Source organism: Pseudophryne corroboree, chromosome 5 (genome assembly GCF_028390025.1).
Source record: "Pseudophryne corroboree isolate aPseCor3 chromosome 5, aPseCor3.hap2, whole genome shotgun sequence".
NCBI classification, from domain to species: Eukaryota; Metazoa; Chordata; class Amphibia; order Anura; family Myobatrachidae; genus Pseudophryne; species Pseudophryne corroboree.
Genome location: NC_086448.1, coordinates 425,598,557 through 425,620,147, shown reverse-complemented (window position 1 = coordinate 425,620,147; position 21,591 = coordinate 425,598,557). Strand labels below are relative to the sequence as shown.

General features: G+C 46.6%; 1 protein-coding gene across 2 annotated transcripts in view; it reads right to left on the bottom strand.

Moving 5' to 3' along the window:
* ADAMTS16 (ADAM metallopeptidase with thrombospondin type 1 motif 16) overlaps positions 1-21,591 on the bottom strand; it is a 922,431-nt gene that overhangs the window by 457,739 nt on the left and 443,101 nt on the right. For both annotated transcript variants that reach the window (XM_063922811.1, XM_063922812.1), the window contains one exon: positions 2,867-3,020. In XM_063922811.1, coding sequence (XP_063778881.1) covers positions 2,867-3,020 — 154 coding nt within the window. The remainder of the gene's footprint in view (positions 1-2,866; positions 3,021-21,591) is intronic.

Here is a 21,591-nt window from a genome sequence, read left to right as displayed (position 1 = left end):
TCGACCTTTAGACCTGTCGACCTAGCACATGTCGACCTAGAAACCATGTTGACCTTCCATCCATGTCGACCTAGTGACTGTCGACCTAAACATTGGCGACCTAGACACTGTCGATCTTCAGACCGGATCCCATCCCTGTAGTAATGCACTCTTTCTTAACTAACACTGTTTAAAGACATGTAGAATACTTAAGTGTCCTGTAAATGCACAGCGCTGATGATGCAGGTGGCTTTACAGAGGAGGCATTGCCCAGCAGTCCCAGATCAGCGCAGCTGTGTGTGTAATGGCGTCCAAACGCTGACAGGGAGTGAGGGAGACAGACAGATGCAGCTCCAGGGCGGGAACATTAGCAGTAAATGGCGCCCTGGGGCTGGGGGATGGGCTACAGGTCAGAGCCTTATCCCCTTGCTTGACTTCACCACAGGGTACTGCGGGCCTTGTAAAAATGGATTATATACAGAATCCGACCTGTGCCCAAGCCCTGGTGGTCTAGTTGGGTCCCTGCACGGCCACAGTGTCCACGCCAGCGTGTGCAGTCCGTCTCCTAGAGACCGCGCCTGACAGCAATAGCAGCAGGTCCCGCCTGGGGGACCCTCTTACCTCCTCCTGAAAGTGGCCACGCAATCCCAGAGAGTGGCGGTCAATGTGTGTGTGCCCTAATGAATCACCGGAGCCCTCCGCTGTTAGTACCCGGCAACCAGGGCGCGGGAGTATACAGCGCCGCTGGGTTGTGAGGGATCCGCAGCATGATATGTCAGCAGCTTTTCCACGGAGTGTCTGTTACTCAGTAAGAGGTTATAAACCCTTTGTGGGTAATATATTCACTAAACATAAACACCTCAGTGGTACTTTTCTCTATGGATACCTTTATTAAGCGATTCTAACCTGCATAAACATAACAAAGATTTGCATTACTTTGTATCCACTTAATAGTTTATTGACTGTTTCAAATAACACAGTTCTGTGCGTTATACCACTTGTTACATTGTTGCTAGCAGGATGATATTTTCCTGTCTTAAATCAAGATAATCACCTATTACTTATTTTTATTTGTGTCATGCTATTTTATGCTACACTGTTTTAATAAATAATTAAAAATATTCATTTAATATTCTCTCTCAGCGCTCCCACCTTTTTTTCTTTATCTATAAACTGTTTACTGGGGTCAGCCCGTCCAGTTCAGTGAGCAGCTCTTAGAGTATATTTGGTTGACTGATTTTTTGGAGCGCTAGCTTCTTTGTATTCTTTTGCAAAAGTACATAAACAAATGAGCAGAACAAGAAAACAGTGACTTACTGTAAAGACAATGTAGTACAAGTACAAAGTATATAAATATTGCTGCATCAGCAGACATGACACTGAAATAAGCATCAGGGTGTCTGTAACTGAGGATTAGGTGCCGTTGTAGGGAGTATCAAGTAGAAGATAGTCTAAGCAAGAGAAAGAAAAGAACATGAGGGGGGAGGGCCCTGCTCGGACGGGTAAGGGCAGAAAGACAGGGTTGACACAGATGGGATAGACAGTGAGCATGGAAAAGCTTAGAGAGAAGGTTGGGTATGATGAATAAGTGGGTCTTGAGAGCCCATTTGAAGTTTTGTAGATGGAGAGTCTGATATTGAGAAGTTGAGAATTCCAGAGATGGGGAGAAGTATGTGCAAAATCTTGGCGGTGGGAGGAAGTAATCAGTAAGCAGGACAGGTGGAATGTATTTGTGGTGCAAAGAGGGTGGGTGGGAGTGTAAAGGAAGTAAAGATCAGAGATGTAAAGGAGAGAGGAATGGGTAAGGGCTTTGTAAGTGAGTGTGACAAGTGTGTGTAGGGCTTGTAAGAAAGTAGAGGCGCACGTAGTACATTTGACAAGAAAGATGAGACTGGTAGTAGGAGTGAAGATAGGTGGTAGTCAGGACGGCTAGATAGGAGAAGATTACAGTTGTCCAAAGTGGAAAAGACCAGTGAGTGGATGAGGGTCTTAGTAGCATCCAGGGAGAGAAAGGGTCTGATCTTGGAAATATTTTTGAGATGGAAAAGGCAGGACTGCGAGAGTTACTGAATGTTTTGAAGCAGAAGGAGGAGTCAATAATAACTCCAAGAAAGCAAACATGGGGGATATAGGAGGTAGTTGTGCTGTCAATAGATAATGAAATTGTGGGAGGTGAGGTTATGTGGGTGGGGTGGGAAATGAGGGTTGAGAAAATCACGAGCTCCAAGCATGAACAGGTGTTTTCCTTAACCTCATCACTAGGGAGGATGCGGATATTGCAAGTGTGGGGGAGCACAGGTACCATAAATGAGGGGGTAAGTGAGGTGGTCGATGATGCCAAGAGTGGGTGGGGCAAATGAAGGGTGGCAAGAACTCCAAGTGATGGCAGGACTTCGTCGGAGATGAAGTGGACAATTTCATCATACCAACCAATGACAGACTGCGTTAGATAAATAATCGCTAAAAGCTGATTGGTTGCTATGGGCAACTTCTCTACTTTAACTCTCTTGAAGCTTTTACACATCTCCCATTCAGTGCAAGCAGTACTGCAGGCCTGGTCAACCTGTGACTCTCCAGATGTTGTGAAACTACACATTCCAGCATGCCCTGCCACAGTTTTAGCATTCATTAATAGCAAAACTGTGGCAAAGCATGATGGGACTTCTAGTTTTACAACAGCTGGAGAGTCACAGGTTGGCCAGGCCTGCAGTACTGGCTGTGTCTGTGAGAAGGCAAAGGGCTGCACTGTATGTCTTTCTAGCAGGACCTCTCCTCATATCTACTGCACAACTGTGGAGAGAAAATTTAGGCTGCTTATATTATATGTTCAACATGACTTAACTTTTCAGTAATCATACTTCTGTAATGGGACACACTGCGTACTTGCCTTTTTAAAGTCCAGCATGCAGAGTTTGGCCTTCCCTCCAAACTGCCATTTGCACTGTGTGTTGGCATCATACAGTTCCCCTGGAAGTTTTTCGGGATATTTATATTCTTTCCCGGGCTTAGGATCATCAGCGAGGCAAATAGCTTGAGAGGAACTGCAAGACAAGGACAGAATCACAATGAGACATAAATCTAAAACTAAAAATGTTTTGTGTACAGTTATGTATACTTTTCTGGCATAGAACTACTGTAAGTTATAAAAAAAATTTAAGCAAAGCGGAAAAATTGTATTTTATGTGTTTACATATTGTCATTTATTTTACAACTTCTGTTGCTTTGGCAAAAAATACTTTATGGGGCTGATGAATGCCTATTTTGGTTTTCAGTACTATGATTTATCTACAGTTTAACTTTTGATATTTTGATCCTGTTAACATTTTAAACTATCTATATATTGAATGTGACAAATGCAGTTTGGATCCCGCACAGAAACTCAGGGGGGAGATGTATGATTTGTCATTATGGGGGAGAAGTCGTATAATCGCACGTTATGTGCGCTATCGCTTCTCTACCATATATTACTGTGGAGATGTGTGTTCAATGACAGGGGCACTATGCAGCTATATCCCTGGCTGCGGCGGGTGCCGGCTCTGGGCTGCATGGGAGACCTCGCGATAGTAGCAAGATCTCATGCATGCCCAGTGGAGCCAGCCGGAAAGAGAGACACATCATATCAGCACTAGGTTGATGCGTTGTGTGGGGTCTGGCAGAGATTGCTGGTGGGTATCTCAAATAAACATATGTACCATGATGAGAACACCAAAATCAATCAACTAATTAAAATTAAAACATGGGTGGGTATACACCAGTAATAATTGGGCTCTATCCTATTATACGTTTACTGGAAACACCACCACTTGTGACAATGCAAATTTTTTCTTCACAAATGATCATCTACACAAATGTGTGTGTTCCCAGAAAGCAAAAATATATTTTGAAGATGAACAGTTCCTGATCATAAATTTCATCAGGTAATTATGTAAGTGACAGATCTACAGAATGTCTCCTATATTTTGTTTCTGGTAGGTTGAGATGCAATTATGTATTTATTAACTAGTTCATTCCATCATTGACAAGTTAAGTACATGTTTGTCCCCATCATATGATCCAGCTTTCCACATACTATATACAGTATATTATCAATAGCAGATAGATTTGCAATAAACCACTGAATTGAAAGTGACATTTACATCAACGATGAAAACAAATGGCAGCAGACCAGACCGGCACTGCCAGGGTTCAACCTTAGTTACGATGCGTCTGCACTCTAATTGCGGACCATCGGGAGGCGGTCTCACATATGCTTGGCAGCCCCCAGCATGTGAGATGAATGCAGATCTAGCTGTGTATGCAGTGATCTGCGTTCAACTCTAAATAAGGTCCATACTGTAGTTTAGTCTTAGTTATGCATACCTCTGGTCAGATTGACCTAAAGAATATCAGGTATAGAGATCAGAGTTCAGCTGTAAGATGATTGTAGAGCTTTCTCATCTCTGGAAATTAACTTGAATTTTAACACCATGGGTGCTGGACATGTGACATCAGCCATTGCTTAACTGGGAAGCCTTTATCACTATTCTGGCACAATTTATACTAGAAAGCACCGCTTTAATAATAAATAATAACATTAAAATGTACAAGCAGGACACATGAAATAAAGACTGTGTCTACCAAAATCCTGATGTCCTCTTACTCTTATTACTTAATTCAGACATGCAGTAAATGGGCAGCATTTAAGGGGAGAACTGTGTAATTAATCAATTATAAAGGGTTATGGTTAGGCTGCAGGGGCATTTAGGTTTAGGCTATGGAAAGGAAGGGTTAGGGAACCGGCGGGGAAGGCAAGTATACTTATCTGTCGGGATTCTAACCATTAAGATGCCACGGTCGATACTCTGACGGCCAGCATCCCAAACACCAGCAAATTAATCCCAACCCGATGGAAGACAGTTAACCTTTGAGTAGGTAAAAACTGTTTGTATTTTTTTTGTGTTAAAATAAAATTAGGCATGCACTTGTGATAAGCCTAATGTGCAAATAAAAGCATTTAATCAGAAATTATGCCCTTCCCAATCCTGCAGTGCCTAACTGACCCGTGATGTGCAGCGGATCCTCAGATCTAGGAAGCAGAACTTACATTACCACATGTCAGCTACAAAAGTTGCTCAGCATTTCAATGACTAAGCATGCAACCGAAGCGGTGGCTTAAGAATAACTGTGGGATATACAGTACCTAAGAAACAAATCTTTGGCCTATTTCAATTAAGGTGAAACTCAAATTTCAAATAAAACATGCTTAAGAACTACAGATTTATACAAGGTAAGAGCTTTCCTTATACAAATTAGTATACTTAACAGGCTCTCCAAGCAAATGCATTTAGTCATTTTACTGGCTGACAGTGTGCAGGGAGGTATTTGGTGTTTGCTTAGAATAAAGTAACCATTTTCATTTCCAGTTCTTTCACCTTCTCATATTTCACTGGTACCAAACTGTGTAAGTCGCTGTGACAATGGACAAAATGCTGAGAAAAGCCTCGGTCATTAGAAGATTTAAAATACATGTTATTAAATCAAAGCTACTGTAACTGTACAATGAAAATTGCTTATAAGACAAAGCTAATGATAATGTTAACTAATGGAAATTGAATGGTCTCAGAAACTTTTTAGAATAAAAAAAACTTGTGGCATAACAAGGAAAGTATTTAGACTATTGTAGAGTGCAAATGACAGCCTAATGCAGTGGTTCCATAGCCAGACTAAGAGGCGGGCACAGGCATACTGTTCCCCAAGACGCCCTTTGTCAGGCATAGCACACTGACACTACTAGCTTTCCCTCTTATGCAGCAGCAGAACCAGGCAGCCAGAATGCTAGCAGGACAGTATGCAGTGCAGGCAGAGGCACAAGAGTATCAGGTTTCATGAACTACAGATAGAGCTTTACAACCAGGGTATAAGGAGGGTGGAGAGAGCTGTAAGTGACACAAGAATCTCAGCTACTCCTCATCCCCACCGGATGTCTGGGTTCTGTGAACCTGTTATCTAATGAGGGTCTAGAGCAGGGATGGGGAACCTTTGGCCCACCAGCTGTTGTTGAACTACACATGCCAGCATGCCCTGCTACAGTTTTGCTATTTGGCCATGCTAAAACTATTGCAAGGCATGCTGGGATGTGTAGTTCAACAACAGCTGGAGAGCCAAAGGTTCCCTATCCCTGGTCTAGAGAGACCTCCTTAGTCCTGTCCCACTGTGTAATGAATACAGAGGCTGCTGCTATTCTTGCATGTGACAAGATAAATTATAGATTTTATGTTTCGATGTGTATTTTTAGATTGTTTAAGTTGTCTTTATTCCACTACAAGAACATTTTATAAAATAGTTGTCTTTTATTTAGGTGGCGCTATAAACAGGCATTATTAAACTATTAGTTTACTTCTAATACACACCATTGGTTTAAATTTAATTTATGCAATCCATACATCCCAACATGACCCATTCCAGGAGGGACATGCTGGCTTTCATCAAAAACATATCTTTCCACCAGCCATCAGGAATATTTCTGAGATATACTGTAGATAACTAGGTGCCATGCATATTCCATGAATGCACAGTATGCAGCAAAGCAAAAGATAATCATACCTCCCAACTTTCAAGGTGGCGGACCCGGGACTTTTGCACACGCCATAGGCAGACATCCAAAGTCAGGGGGCGTGGTTTAGTAATGAGGGGGCATGTCCTCATGGGAATGCTGAATCCACGACGCATGCTCCTGTTTTTCATCATGCTGGGCGCTTACCCAGCGCTCCTATAGCTGCTGGACAGCCCCCCACCTCGAGTCACAAGTGCCCATCATCCACTCTCGCTGAGAGCAAGCAGTAGTGTCAGTGTGCACCCCCACCTCTGGCACAGGGAACACTGCGTTAGTGTCTAACCCTAACTGCACCTTTAATCTTGCTTTTAATATCTACAGATATCTGCCTGTCCACAGGATTCAGCGCCATGTATCACAGCTGCTAGACTCTGTTAAGGCTTTTTGGTATCTGCAGCTGAATAAATAAGCAAATTGCTCTTTTAATTATAAAAATATTAAGGCCTGAATTTAATTCTACAACTTCCATATTGGTCCTAATTGGTAAATCTTCTGAACCTTCTGTGATAAAGGCAGGTCACAGACACAGGTTTGGGTTTGGTGCACTACCTGATAACGGCAGGACAGACATTCAAGATGATCAGCGATACGGCCAATCAAGCACGTCCACCTCAGACAGGATACCACACCAAAACCTGTTTCAGTGACATGACATATCACAATACACCTTGACAAATTGGCAATGAATTTCAGCTGATGTTGTGTCCTTTAGATGCAGAAATCTGATCACACCACAATGCTTGATCATGTTTCTACCAGCCCAACCATCTTACAACCGATGGTGGGACAGTAGGACTGATATTATGTGCAGTCTAATAGCCATGAAGGAAACAGTAGTCTACCTGCTCTGGCTTGGCAGGAAATGAGAATGAAATAGAGAAAATTACACACGAGAGGATTTGTTACTTACTAATTGACCCACCTTCATACAAAACACACCGAACATCCTTACAAAAAATAGTCCTAATTAATCACACAAGCCAGCCCCTAGACTTGAGCTCCAACCTACTCCACTCTTATTTAATCACTCCATTCTAAATATGACATATTAACAGCAAACTCTGTTATATTTTAAAATATATGATTAATGTTCTGTCTCATACGTGTGTGTGTGTGTGTGTGTGTGTGTGTGTGTGTGTGTATATATATATATATATATATATATATATATATATATATATAGGGTCGAGTCACATTTTGACCACCTCCTACATTTGCCCATGAAGCATGTCACACGTTGTATGCTGGCTTGGTGGGTATATAAGGTGTGCAATAGGACGTCTGCAAACATATCGCTCGTTGCTTTTATGGGTAAAAGGGGCCATTTGTCCAAGTTGCAAAAAGTGATTATTACCAGCTTTTGGGCAAATGGCAGCAGTATTTTTTAAAGTTTGTGAACTGTTCGCATGGTGCTGTGGTGAAGGTGTATTGTGACTGGGCAAATGGCACCATTCCGAAAAACCAATGTGGAAACTGCGGAGCACCATGTGCCATTGATATGAGAGGTGAACATCAGCTGTGAAGGTGTGTCAGAGCCAACTGACATACTACATTGGAGCAGCTCATCATCACCACCTTGGGGCTACCAGAAGTGTCTAAAATGACAGCCCAGCCCGTCTAACTGCTGTCAGTGCTGCAGAATGCCATAATAATGTGACTAGACCGTATATATATATATATATATATATATATATATATATATATGCAAATACCACTGACTCATCACAAAATCTACTAAACCATAAGGACTAGGAACTTGAAATTTGGACAGTAGCTTGCTTTTGTGATGTAGGCACCCGTTAAGAAGGTGTTTTTCAAAATTCCACCCACAAAGGTGTTAAAAGGGGTGAAATGATTATTGGGAGTTCCCCTCTCACAGAGGAGAGTTAAGACAGCTCACTCAGCCGGGGCTATAAAGAATGCATGGTGCCGGCAATCCCAAGTCACGGAGGGGGGAGGACACAATGCTCTGTTCCTGGACTTCCTTGTCAGTGGCAGTTGCAAAGCACTCCATTATTAAAATAGGTGAGCCACATCAACTGCCACCCCGAAACACTGTCAAACATCGCTGTGTGTGGCTCCACTATTTTGAATAATGGACTGCTCTGCAACTGCCACTGGCAAGGAAGTCCAGCCTTATGGTTTAGGAAATTTTGTGATGAGTCAGTAGTATTTGCCATCTCCTATATAATTGTCCAGATCTGTCACTCTGTGACTGTGTGGATAATGCTGGGAGTGGCTAGGACCTCTCATTGAGTTAGCAGCAGGTCTATCACACCCAGTCCCAAGCTGATTGGGCGAGAAATGCCCTCCCACACAGGTTACATCCAATGGGAGGCTCTGCCATTTGGCTGCTGTGTGTTACCAGAGCAGGATTCACAATGGGGCTGATGGAGCTGCAGCTCCAGCTCCACACCCCAAAATAGGCCTACTGCATCTGCAGCAACATAACCTCCAACAATTTACACATAAAAATTGGGACAAAATAAAAAAGGGAGTGTGGCCACGGGTACAGTGGTGTGGCCACGCCCCTTTTCCTATACTTTCAATGGCAGTTTGGAGAGCCAAAAATCAGTACAGACCATAACAAAAAGGTACTGTACATGCCAAAAAGGTACAGCTGGAGGGTATGCCACTGCATCTGCAGCAAGTCTCTGTGCTGTAGATAGGGAAAAGAAAAAAACTTTTACTGCAGCGTCCTATGGGGTTCATCGCAGCGCAGCGATCAGGTCAGAACTGTGAATGCGCCGGCATCGCAGTGCGCCGGCGCATGGCTGACATTGCCTAGCGATCGCCTCTGCCCGATTGACAGGCAGAGGCGGCCGCTAGGCGGGAGGTGGGGCATGGCAGCGTTTGCCCGCCGTTTTGTGGGCACGGTCCGCCAACGCAGCCGCTGCGACCAGGGCACTGACGGAAAACTCCCGGCCAGCCACAGGAGCTGCGCTGGCTGGGAGTTGCTCTTCAAGCATAAATGCATCACCGCTGTGCGATGCTTTTGTACTATTTCCGGGGCAGGGGGGGGGGCCTGACATGCGGGGCGGACTAGCCCTGTGCTGGGCGTCCCACTGCATGTCAATGTAAGTGATCGTAGCTGTGATAAAATTAGCACAGCTATGATCAACTCAGAATGACCACCATGGTCCTGCTTGCAGTACGCCTGCCCCCTCCGACATCAACAATCCCCACTCCCTAACCGTGGCACAGGTGGAACAAAAGCTGCTGCGGCCACTGCCATAGATGTGTATGAAAGCGGCGCAGCGGAAGGCTTTCATAACCCTCCCTGCGCCGCATACTCTCTGAGCCCCGGAGCCTCCTCTGCACGTGATGTCACAGTAGTGCCTCCCAGCTACAGCCGCGCCCAGATCCCCAGAGGCCCTGACTCCGCAACACAGCACTTGGGTTGCCGGCCTGGATATCCTGAGATGGCGACTGTAATGGATAGAGTGGGTGATATCGCATAGGGTAATGTTTGGACCCTGAATCAATGTAAAAGGTGACAGTGCTGTGCAGTGCAGTGCTGTGGGTGTGCAGTGTCACTGACACTGCACAGCGCTCTCACCTTTTACATTGATTCAGCGAGTCAGTCAGTTCTGCCAGCCAGTCACTATTGTTAGCGCCAGTGTCCCAACGCGCCGCATTACACGGAAGTATCCGCACTAAATAAACTACAGCTCCCAGCAGCCCTTAGCGCCGAACCATTCCGGTGCTAAGGCCTGCTGGAAGCTGTAGTTTATTGAGTGCATCTTCTTCCCTGTAATGCGGCGCATTGGGACACAGGAGCTAACAATAGTGATTGGCTGCTTTGCTGCTATGCGAGTCTCCGGGAGAGCCACTGCCAAAGGAAGTACAGCAGCTTAGCTGCTTCCAAGAAGAGAGGCAGGAGAAGCACTACCCGCCCCTCCCCCACTCGCAGTACCTCCGAGCCCCATCCGCGGCACCCCCCCCCCCCCCTACCACCCACGGTGACTTCGGACCCCCTCCCCCACCCACAGCACCCCCACTCCTCCCCCAACTGCCGCACCACCGCACCTGCCCCTCCCCCACCCGCGGCACACCCGCGGAGGCTCCGGACCCCACCAACTGCACCCGCCCCTCCCCCACCACCACCCCTCCCCACCAGTGACACCCCCGGACCCCCTCCCCCATGCGCGTCACCCGCCACTGCCCCAACCAGGTGATTCATCAGGCCCTGTGTGCGCTATTCACGCCGCTGCAAGGGGCTACGATCCCTTAAACATCGCACGCCCTTTGTCCATGCAATATTTAACCACTCACACAATTATGATTGGAGGTAATACTCCGTATAATACAAATATTGCACGCCACAAGGGTATGCAAGGGTTAAGGGGGCATAGCCCCTTATGACGGTGTGAAAAGCGCCCGTAGGGCCTGATGAATCACCTAGTATGTATATATATATATATATATATATATTTATCTATACATACACAGGAGGTACGTGGACCGACACTCCCACTGCTGGAAATATGTGCCCCGGTGCCCTCTGGAGCAAATGGGTTAGGTAGAGAACGATGAAGTAATCAGCGGCACTCAGGGTCTTGTTACAGCAAGCAAGTGTATTGAGAAATCACGGCATGAAATTTCTCAATACACTTGCTTGCTGTAACAAGACCCTGAGTGCCGCTGATTACTTCATCGTTCTCTACCTATATATATCTATATACATATATATATCTATATACATCTATATATATATATATATATATATATATCTATATACATATACATATACATACACACACATACACACACAGATAGAGATATATATATATAGAGATATATATAGAGAGAGAGAGAGAGAGAGAGAGAGAGAGAGACACAGAGATATCTCTGCAGATAGATTTCAGATATAAGTACAGTACTTAACCAACCTATTTCCAGTCAGGAAAGGATAGTATCATCCCAATTATCAGAGGTTTACATGTCACTTGAATTAAACATTGCCGAACCTCTCAGAGAGCAATAGTAGGAAAGGGGAGAGAGATATTTTGACTCTTAAATACATCAGAGGAAAGCTTGATAGTCAACTGTTTATCTGCTGTGTAAAGAGTACCGACAGCTCTCCCAGTGACTTTAAGTGTAGACCAAACATATTTACCTTTTTACCTCAAAGGAAGAGTCGACTAAGGAGAGCGAGAAGCTAAGTAAGGAGACCTAGGGCCCTTTGTAATAGAATCAGCCTATCCCTGCAAACTCTACATATTTAACATATAGTGGGCGGAGATTGAATTGTCGTCCCAGTATTTACAGTACTGAGCAGGGCAGCATTAGAGGTGGGACAGGGCAGAGGAGGAGGCAGATTATTCTCCTCAGCGTCAGCATTTTGACAGCATCTATTCGGGGAAGGCCTGCCCGGTGGCGAAGCCTAACAATGATTTGCAGCGGCGGGTGGAGCATGTCCTGTTGTAAGTTTAATTGCTTTGATAAACTAACTAGCTAACTTTAGGTTTATCCCAATGTCCAGATAAAAAAAAAAAAAAAAGACACAGACTACCGATTCCCATACAATAAAAAGGAGATTTATGGTAAGAACTTACCTTTGTTATATCTCTTTCTGCGAGGTACACTGGGTTTCACAGGGATAACATCGGGGTGTAGAGTTGGATCTTGATCCGAGACACCAAAAGGCTAAAAGCTTTGACTGTTCCCAGGATGCTTAGCGCTGCCTCCTCTATATCCCCGCCTCCAGGCACTGGAGCTCAGTTTTGTTAACCAGTCCAATGCAGTAGCAGGTAAGAGAGACTACAACAGTTATTAGTTATATACAACTATATTCTCACGACAGTAGACGGTACCAGCGGCTAATGCCATACAAACCCAAAGAAGCTAAGTGCGTCAGGGTGGGCGCCCTGTGGAACCCAGTGTACCTCGCAGAAAGATTTAACAAAGGTAAGTTCTTACCATAAATCTCCTTTTCTGCAGCGAGGTACACTGGGGTTCCACAGGGATAACATCGAGGCAGTTCCTCATGGGAGGAGATGCACTGTAGCGGACACAAGAACCTGGCATCCAAAGAACGCATCCTGGGAGGCGGATGTATCGAAGGCATAGAACACAGGTTCTCAAACTCGGTCCTCGGGGGCCCACACAGTGCATGTTTTGCAGGTCTCCTCACAGAATCGCAAGTGAAATAATTAGCTCCACCTGTGGACCTTTTAAAATGTGTCAGTGAGTAATTAATACACCTGTGCACCTGCTGGGTTACCTGCAAAACATGCACTGTGTGGGCTCCCGAGGACCGAGTTTGAGAACCTCTGGCATAGAACCTTATGAACGTGTTTACTGAGGACCACGTAGCCGCCTTGCACAATTGTTCAAGGGTCGCACCACGGCGAGCCGCCCAAGAAGGTCCAACAGACAAAGTAGAATGGGCTTTGATGGTAGCAGGAGCTGAAAGGCCAGCCTGTACATAAGCATGTGCAATCACTATTCTAATCCATCTGGCCAAGGTTTGCTTATTAGCAGGCCAGCCACGTTTGTGAAAACCAAAAAGGACAAAGAGGGAATTAAATCTCCTAAGAGAAGCTGTTCTCTTCACATAAATACGGAGAGCCTGTACCACATCCAAAGAACGCTCTTTGGAGGACAAACCTGGAGAGGTAAATGCCAAAACCACAATCTCCTGGTTAAGGTGGAAAGACGACACCACCTTAGGCAAATAACCAGGGCAAGTTCTAAGAACTGGACAGTCACCGTGAAAAATCAGAAGAGTGACCGACAGGACAAGGCACCCGAGTCTGAAACACGTCAAGTAGAGGCAATAGCCAGCAAGAACAAGACCTTAAGAGTAAACCACTTAAGGTCCACAGACTCAAGAGGTTCAAACGGAGACTCTTGTAAGACGTCCAGAACAACCAACAGATCCCAAGGAGCCAAAGGCGGGACATAGGGAGGTTAAATCCGTCAAACACCTTGAGTGAATGTATGAACATCAGGCAGAGTCGCAATTTTTCTCTGAAACCATATCGACAAGGCAGAAATATGAACCTTGAGGGAGGCCAGACGAAGGCCTAAGTCCAGGCCCTGCTGCAGGAAAGCCAAAAGCTTGGCAGTACTGAAATTGTATGCGTCATAATGGCTAGTCACACACCAGGCAAAGTAAGAATTCCAGACCCTATGACAAATCCGAGCAGACGCTGGTATACAGGCCTTCAACATAGTTTGAATGACCGCCTCAGAAAACCCTTTGGCCCTCAGTGCGGAAGCTTCAAGAGCCACGGTGTCAAAGCCAGCTGGGCCAAATCCTGGTAGACACAAGGGCCCTGAACGAGGAGGTTTGGGCATTGCGGAAGTAGAGGACGCTCTATCGAGAGACCCTGCAGGTCTGAGAACCAATGCCGTCTGGGCCACGCTGGAGCGATTAGAAGTAGTATTCCTCCTTCTTGCTTGAACTTCCTTATCACCCTGGGCAGAAGTGACACCGGAGAGAACACGTACGGCAGCCGAAAGTTCCATGGAATTGCCAGGGTGTCCACGAACGCTGCTTGAGGATCCCTTGTCCTTGCTCCGAAGACCGGAACCTTGTGATTGTGTCGAGACGCCATTAAGTCTACATCTGGTAGGCCCCACTTGTCCACTAGGAGTTGAAAGACTTCCGGATGTAGACTCCACTCTCCAGACAACGGAGGAAGTCCGATTCCCAGTTGAGGACTCCCGGAATGAACACTGCCGATATGGCTGGCAGATGGCGTTCCGCCCAACAAAGGATTTTTGATACTTCCATCATTGCTATGCAGCTTCGAGTACCGCCTTGATGATTTATGTACGCCACCGTGGTGGCATTGTCCGACTGAACTTGAACAGGCCTGGTCTGTACCAGAGGCAGGGCTAGAGTCAACGCATTGAACACTGCCTGCAATTCTAGAATGTTTATTGGGAGGAGAGATTCCTCCCTGGTCCACCGACCCTGAAGTGAGTGTTGCTCCAACAGCGCGCCCCAACCCTGCAGACTGGCATCGGTCATCAGAAGGACCCAGTTGGAGATCCAGAAGGGACAACCCCTGCTCAATTGCTGGTTCTGTAGCCACCAGCTCAATGACAGGTGGACCGCCGGAGTCAAGGAGACCATATGAGTCCTGATCGGGTGAGGCAGGACGTCCCACTAGGAGAGTATCAACTTCTGCAGAGGGCGGGAATGAAATTGAGCATACTCCACCATTTTGAAAGCAGACACCATGAGGCCTAGTACTTGCATCGCCGAGTGTATCGACACGTGGGCGAGAGAGGAAGCATCTTATCTTGTCCTGAAGTTTCAGGACCTTCTCCTGGGACAAAAACAACCGCTGATTGTAGGTGTCCAATAGTGCATCCCGGTGCATCATACTCTGAGCAGGGACCAAGGAAGATTTCTTCCAGTTGATCAGCCACCCGTGGGCTTGCAGGAATTGGACCGTCAGTTCCAGGTGACAGAGGAGAACCTCCTGAGAGTTAAAGGCCCTACACACTGGCCGACATCACTCAAAGATATGAACGATCTCGTTCATTAATGAACGAGATACCGTTCATATCTTTGAGTGTGGAGGCAGCAGCGATGAACGATGCGCGGCCCCGCGCTCGTTCATCGCTGGTGCCCCGTCGACTGTGCATGCAGGCCAATATGGACGATCTCGTCCATATTTGCCTGCACTGCTACGGAGACGGGGGGGAGTGAAGAAACTTCACTCCCCCGTCACTGCCCCCCCCCCCGCCGCCGGGTCGCCCGACGGCCGTATCCGCCGTCGGGCAGCTCGGCGGTGGATCGGCCAGTGAGTAGGGCACTTTAGCCAGGATAAACAAGTCGTCCAGATCCTGACACCCTGACGGTGGAATAGAGCCGTCATAACCGCCATGACCTTGGTGAAAATTCTTGGAGCCGTGGTCAGACCAAAAGGTAAGGCCTGGAATTGAAAATGGAGGTTGCCAATAGCAAACCGCAGGTATTGCTGATGCGACACTGCAATATATATATGCAGGTAAGCATCCTGTATGTCCAGGAATACCATATAGTCCTTGGGCTCCAAAGCCAGAACAATAGAGTGAAGAGCTTCCATACGGAATTTGGAAACTTTCACAAATTTGTTCAAAGACTTGAGGTTGAGAATGGGCCGGGAAGAACCATTCGGCTTCGGAACTAGGAACAGTGTTGAATAGTACTCCCTGCCTCTCTGAGCCAGAGGCATCGGCACTATCACTCCCGTGTCCAGGAGGGATTGCACCACGAGATGGAGAGTTCTTGCTTTCACCGTCCGTAGGGACGTTTGTCAAGCAAAACTGGCGAAGGGGACATTTCTTGAAAGAGATGGCGTATCCGTGAGCGACAAATTCCCTTACCCAGGCATCCAAAGTGGTCTGTGACCATACCTGAGCAAACCATAGTAGTCGGCCTCCCACCGTGGGATCCCCCAGGGGGAGGCCCGCCCCGTCATGCAGCAGGCTTGTCTGTTTTGAAAGCAGGCTGACAGGCAGCCCAGGCACATTTAGGTTTGGGCTTAGTGGGTTTGGAAGTGCGAGCCTGTTTTGGGTACGCTTGCCCCTTTGCTTTACCTGGAGGTCGAAAGGAAAGAAAGTGAGTACTCTTAGCCTTCGGAGCTGAAGGTGTAGTATTAGGTAGACATGCAGTCTTAGCCGATGCTAAGTCAGCAACAGTCTTATTGAGGTCTTCCCCAAAAAGTATGTTTCCCTTAAAAGGGATCACCTCTAAAAAAAATAAGATTTTACTCACCGGTAAATCTATTTCTCGTAGTCCGTAGTGGATGCTGGGGACTCCGTAAGGACCATGGGGAATAGATGGGCTCTGCAGGAGACTGGGCACTCTAAGAAAGATTTAGTATTACTGGTGTGCACTGGCTCCTCCCTCTATGCCCCTCCTCCAGACCTCAGTTAAGGAAACTGTGCCCGGAAGAGCTGACATTACAAGGAAAGGATTTTGGAATCCAGGGTAAGACTCATACCAGCCACACCAATCACACCGTATAACTTGTAATAACATACCCAGTCAACAGTATGAACAACAACAGAGCATCAGACAAACCTGATGCAACCATAACATAACCCTTATTTAAGCAATTACTATATACAAGTATTGAAGAAGTAGTCCGCACTTGGGACGGGCGCCCACCATCCACTACGGACTACGAGAAATAGATTTACCGGTGAGTAAAATCTTATTTTCTCTAACGTCCTAGTGGATGCTGGGGACTCCGTAAGGACCATGGGGATTATACCAAAGCTCCCAAACGGGCGGGAGAGTGCGGATGACTCTGCAGCACCGAATGAGTAAACACAAGGTCCTCCTCAGCCAGGGTATCAGACTTGTAGAACTTTGCAAAAGTGTTTGAACCCGACCAAGTAGCTGCTCGGCAAAGCTGTAATGCCAAGACCCCTCGGGCAGCCGCCCGAGAAGAGCCCACCTTCCTTGTGGAATGGGCTTTTACCAATTTTGGAGGCGGCAAGCCAGCCGCAGAATGAGCCTGCTGAATCGTGTTACAGATCCAGCGAGCAATAGTTTGCTTTGAAGCAGGAGCACCCAGCTGGTTGGATGCATACAGGATAAACAGCGAGTCAGATTTCCTGACTCCAGCCGTTCTGGCTACATAATCTTCAAAGCCCTGACTACATCTAGTAACTTGGAATCCTCCAAGTCACGAGTAGCCGCAGGCACCACAATAGGTTGGTTCAAATGAAAAGATGACACCACCTTTGGCAGAAATTGCGGACGAGTCCGTTATTCTGCCCTGTCCATATGGAAAACCAGATAGGGGCTTTTATAATATGACAAAGCCGCCAATTCTTGACCACTTTCCACGTGAGATATTTTAACTCCATGGTCTTAAGCGGCTCAAACCAGTGAGATTTCAGGAAACTCAACACCACGTTAAGATCCCAAGGTGCCACTGGTGGCACAAAAAAGGGACTGAATATGCAGCACTCCCTTTACAAACGTCTGAACTTCAGGTAGAGAAGCTAGTTTTTGTATGAAAGAAAATGGATAGGGCCGAAATCTGGACCTTAATGGACCCCAATTCTAGGCCCAAAGTCACTCCCGACTGTAGGAAGTGAAGGAAACGGCCCAGCTGGAATTCCTCTGTAGAGGCATTCCTGGCCTCACACCCAGCAACATATTTTCGCCGTATACGGTGATAATGTTTAGCCGTCACGTCCTTCCTAGCCTTTATCAGCGTAGGAATAACCTCATCCGGAATCCCTTTTTTCTACTAGGATCCGGCGTCCAACCGCCATGCCGTCAAACGCAGCTGCGGTAAGTGTTGGAACATACAAGGTCCCTGCTGCAACAGATCCTGCCCTAGAGGCAGAGGCCCTGGGTCCTCTGTGAGCATTTCTTGCAGCTCTGGATACCAAGTCCTTCTTGGCCCATCCGGAACAATGAATATTGTTCTCACTCCTCTTTTCCTTATGATTCTCAGCACCTTGAATAAGAGAGGAATAGGAGGAAACACATAAACCAACTGGAACCTCCACGGTGTCACCAGTGCGTCTACCACTATCGCCTGAGAATCTCTTGACCTGGCGCAATACCTCTGTAGCTTTTTGTTGAGGTGGGATGCCATCATGTCCACCTGTGGCAGTTCCCACCGACTTGCAATCTGCATGAAGACTTCTTGATGAAGTGCCCACTCTCCCGGGTGGAGGTCGTGCCTGCTGAGGAAGTCTGCTTCCCAGTTGTCCACTCCCGGAATGAACACTGCTGACAGTGCGCTTACGTGATTCTCCGCCCAGCAAAGAATTCTGGTGGCTTCTACCATCGCCACCCTGCTCCTTTTGCTGCCTTGGCAGTTTACATGAGCCACTGCGGTGATGTTGTCTGACTGAATCAGAACCGGTTGGTCGCGAAGCCCTTAGTTCCAGGATGTTGATGTGAAGGCAAGTCTCCTGACTTGACCACAGCCCTTGGAAATTTCTTCCCTGTGTGACTGCCCCCCACCCTCGGAGGCTTGCATCCGTGGTCACCAGGACCCAGTCCTGAATGCAGAATCTGCGACCTTCGAGAAGGTGAGCACTCTGCAGCCACCACAGGAGAGACACCCTGGCCCTGGGGGATAGGGTGATTAACCGATGCATCTGAAGATGTGATCCGGACCACTTGTCCAGTAAGTCCCATTGGAAGGTCCTCGCATGGAACCTGCCGAAGGGAATGGCCTCGTATGATGCAACCATCCTTCCCAGGACTCGAGTGCAGTGATGCACTGACACCTGTTTTGGTTTTAATAGATTCCTGACCAGTGTCATGAGCTCCTGAGCTCTCTCTATCGGGAGATAAACCCTTTTCTGGTCTGTGTCTAGGATCATGCCTATGAGAGGCAGATGAGCTGTAGGAACCAACTGCGACTTTGGAATATATAGAATCCAGCCGTGTTGCCGTTACACTTCCAGAGAAAGTGATACGCTGTCCAGCAACTGCTCTCTTGATCTCGCTTTTATGAGGAGATCGTCCAAGTACGTGATAATAGTGACACCTTGCTTCCGCAGAAGCACCATCATTTCCGAAATTACCTTGGTGAATATTCTCGGGGCCGTGGAGAGACCAAACGGCAACGTCTGAAATTGGTAATGACAATCCCGTACCGCAATTCTGAGGTACGCCTGATGAGGTGGATAAATGGGGACATGAAGGTATGTATCCTTTATGTCCAGAGTCGCCATAAAATCTCCCCCTTCCAGGATTGCAATGACCGCTCTTAGCGATTCCATCTTGAACTTGAACCTTTTCAGGTATATGTTCAGGGATTTTAAATTCAATATGGGTCTGACCGAACCGTCTGGTTTCGGGACTACAACATGGTCGAATAATACCCCCCTCCTTGATGAAGGAGGGGAACCTTGACCACCACCTGTTGAAGATACAATTTGTGAATTGCAGTTAACACTGTTTCCCTCTCGTGGGGGAAAGCCGGCAGGGCCGTCGGTGAGGGGGCATCTTCTCAAAGTCCAGCTTGTATCCCTGAGACACAATATCTATTGCCCAGGGATCTAACAGGGAGTGAACCCATTTGTGGCTGAACTTACGAAGGCGTGCCCCCACCGGGCCTAGCTCCGCCTGTGGAGCCCCAGCGACATGCGGTGGATTTTGTAGAGGCCGGGGAGGACTTCTGTTCCTGGGAACTAGCTGTGTTGTGCAGCTTCTTTCCTCTGCCCCCGCCTCTGGCAAGAAAGGACGCACCTCAGACTTTCTTGTTTCTTTGTTCGAAAGGCTGCATTTGATAATGTCGTGCTTTCCTAGGCTGTGCAGGAATATAAGGCAAAATATCAGAATTACCAGCTATAGCTGTGGAGACCAGGTCAGAGAACCCTTCTCCACACAATCCTCAGCCTTCCATATGCCTCTTAAGTCGGCATCATATGTCCATTGCATATTCTACAGGACACGTCAAGCAGAAATCGACATAGCTTTGACTCTAGGACCCAGCAGACTCATGTCTCTTTGGGCATGTTTTATATATATATATATTTCTTAAGACAGCATCTTTAATATATATCTATATATACATATATATATATATATATATATATATATATATATATATACACATATATATACATATATATATATATATATATATATATATATAAAACAAAAAAAGAGAAAGACAGCGGCACTCCGTTGAAATAAATCAGAAAAACGTGTATTTCAAATTCAGAAAAACATCACAGTGGTCACAAAGAGAACCACTGTGATGTTTTTCTGAATTTGAAATATACGTTTTTCTGATTTATTTCAACGGAGTGCCGCTGTCATTCTCTTTTTTTGTTTTGTGGATCATTTACTGCGGAGGGCACCCGGCTTTATCACAGCATATTGGGAGTGCCGGGCATTACAATATTCCATATATACATACATACATACTAGGGTCTCAATCTCTGCTGATAAGGTACTTGTCCACGCTGCCACAGCGCTATAAACCCATGCCGGCACAATCGCCGGTCTGAGTAGTGTACCAGAATGTGCACGCTATCTGCAGGATCCCTGAGAATAGCTGTTACGTCAGGGCTACCTTTTGGGCAAACGTGACACCCTAGGGGAAGATTCCCATCGTATCCTGGCCCTAGTGGGGAAAGGATACTCCCTGAGAATTATTTGTGGGAAACTGCAGTCTCTTGTCTGGAGATTCCCGCTCTTTTTCATCATGAGAGGAGGGAAATTTACCTCAGCTTTCTTCCCCTTAAACATGTGTACCCTTGTGTCAGGGACAGATGAGTCATCAGTGATATGCAAATCATCTTTTATTACAATAATCATATATTGAATACTTTTCTGCCATTTTGGCTGTAACTTTGCATTATCGTAGTCGACACTGGAGTCAAACTCTGTGTCGATATCAGTGTCTATTATTTTAGATAGTGATCATTGAGAGACTCTGAAGGTCTCTGCGACATAGGGGCAGACATGGGTAGATTCCCTGTCTGTTCTCTAATCTTTTGTGCAATAAATTCACCTTAGCACTTAATTACACATATCCAAACAGGTGTCGGCGTTGTCGACGGAGACACCCTCTCACATATTTGCTCCATCTCCTCCTTAGGGGAGCCTTTTACCTCAGACATGTCGACACACACGTACCGACACACCACACACTCAGGGAATGCTCATATGAAGACAAATCCCCCATAAGGCCCTTTGGAGAGACAGAGAGTATGCCAGCACACACCCCAGCACTATTAACCCAGGAATAACACAGTAACTTAATGTTAACCCAGTAGCTGCTGTTTATATTGATTTTTGCGCCTAATTATGTGCCCCCCCTCTCTTTTTACCCTCTTCTACCGTGTAACTGCAGGGGAGAGGCTGGGGAGCTTCCTCTCAGCGGTGCTGTGGAGAAAAAACATGGCGCTGGTGAGTGCTGAGGAAGAAGCCCCGCCCCCTCGACGGCAGGCTTCTGTCCCGCTTTCATGTACAATTTTTGGCGGGGGCTCATACATATATACAGTGCCCAACTGTATATATACAAACTTTTGCCAAAGAGGTCTCTAATTGCTGCCCAGGGCGCCGCGCCGCCCCCCCCCCC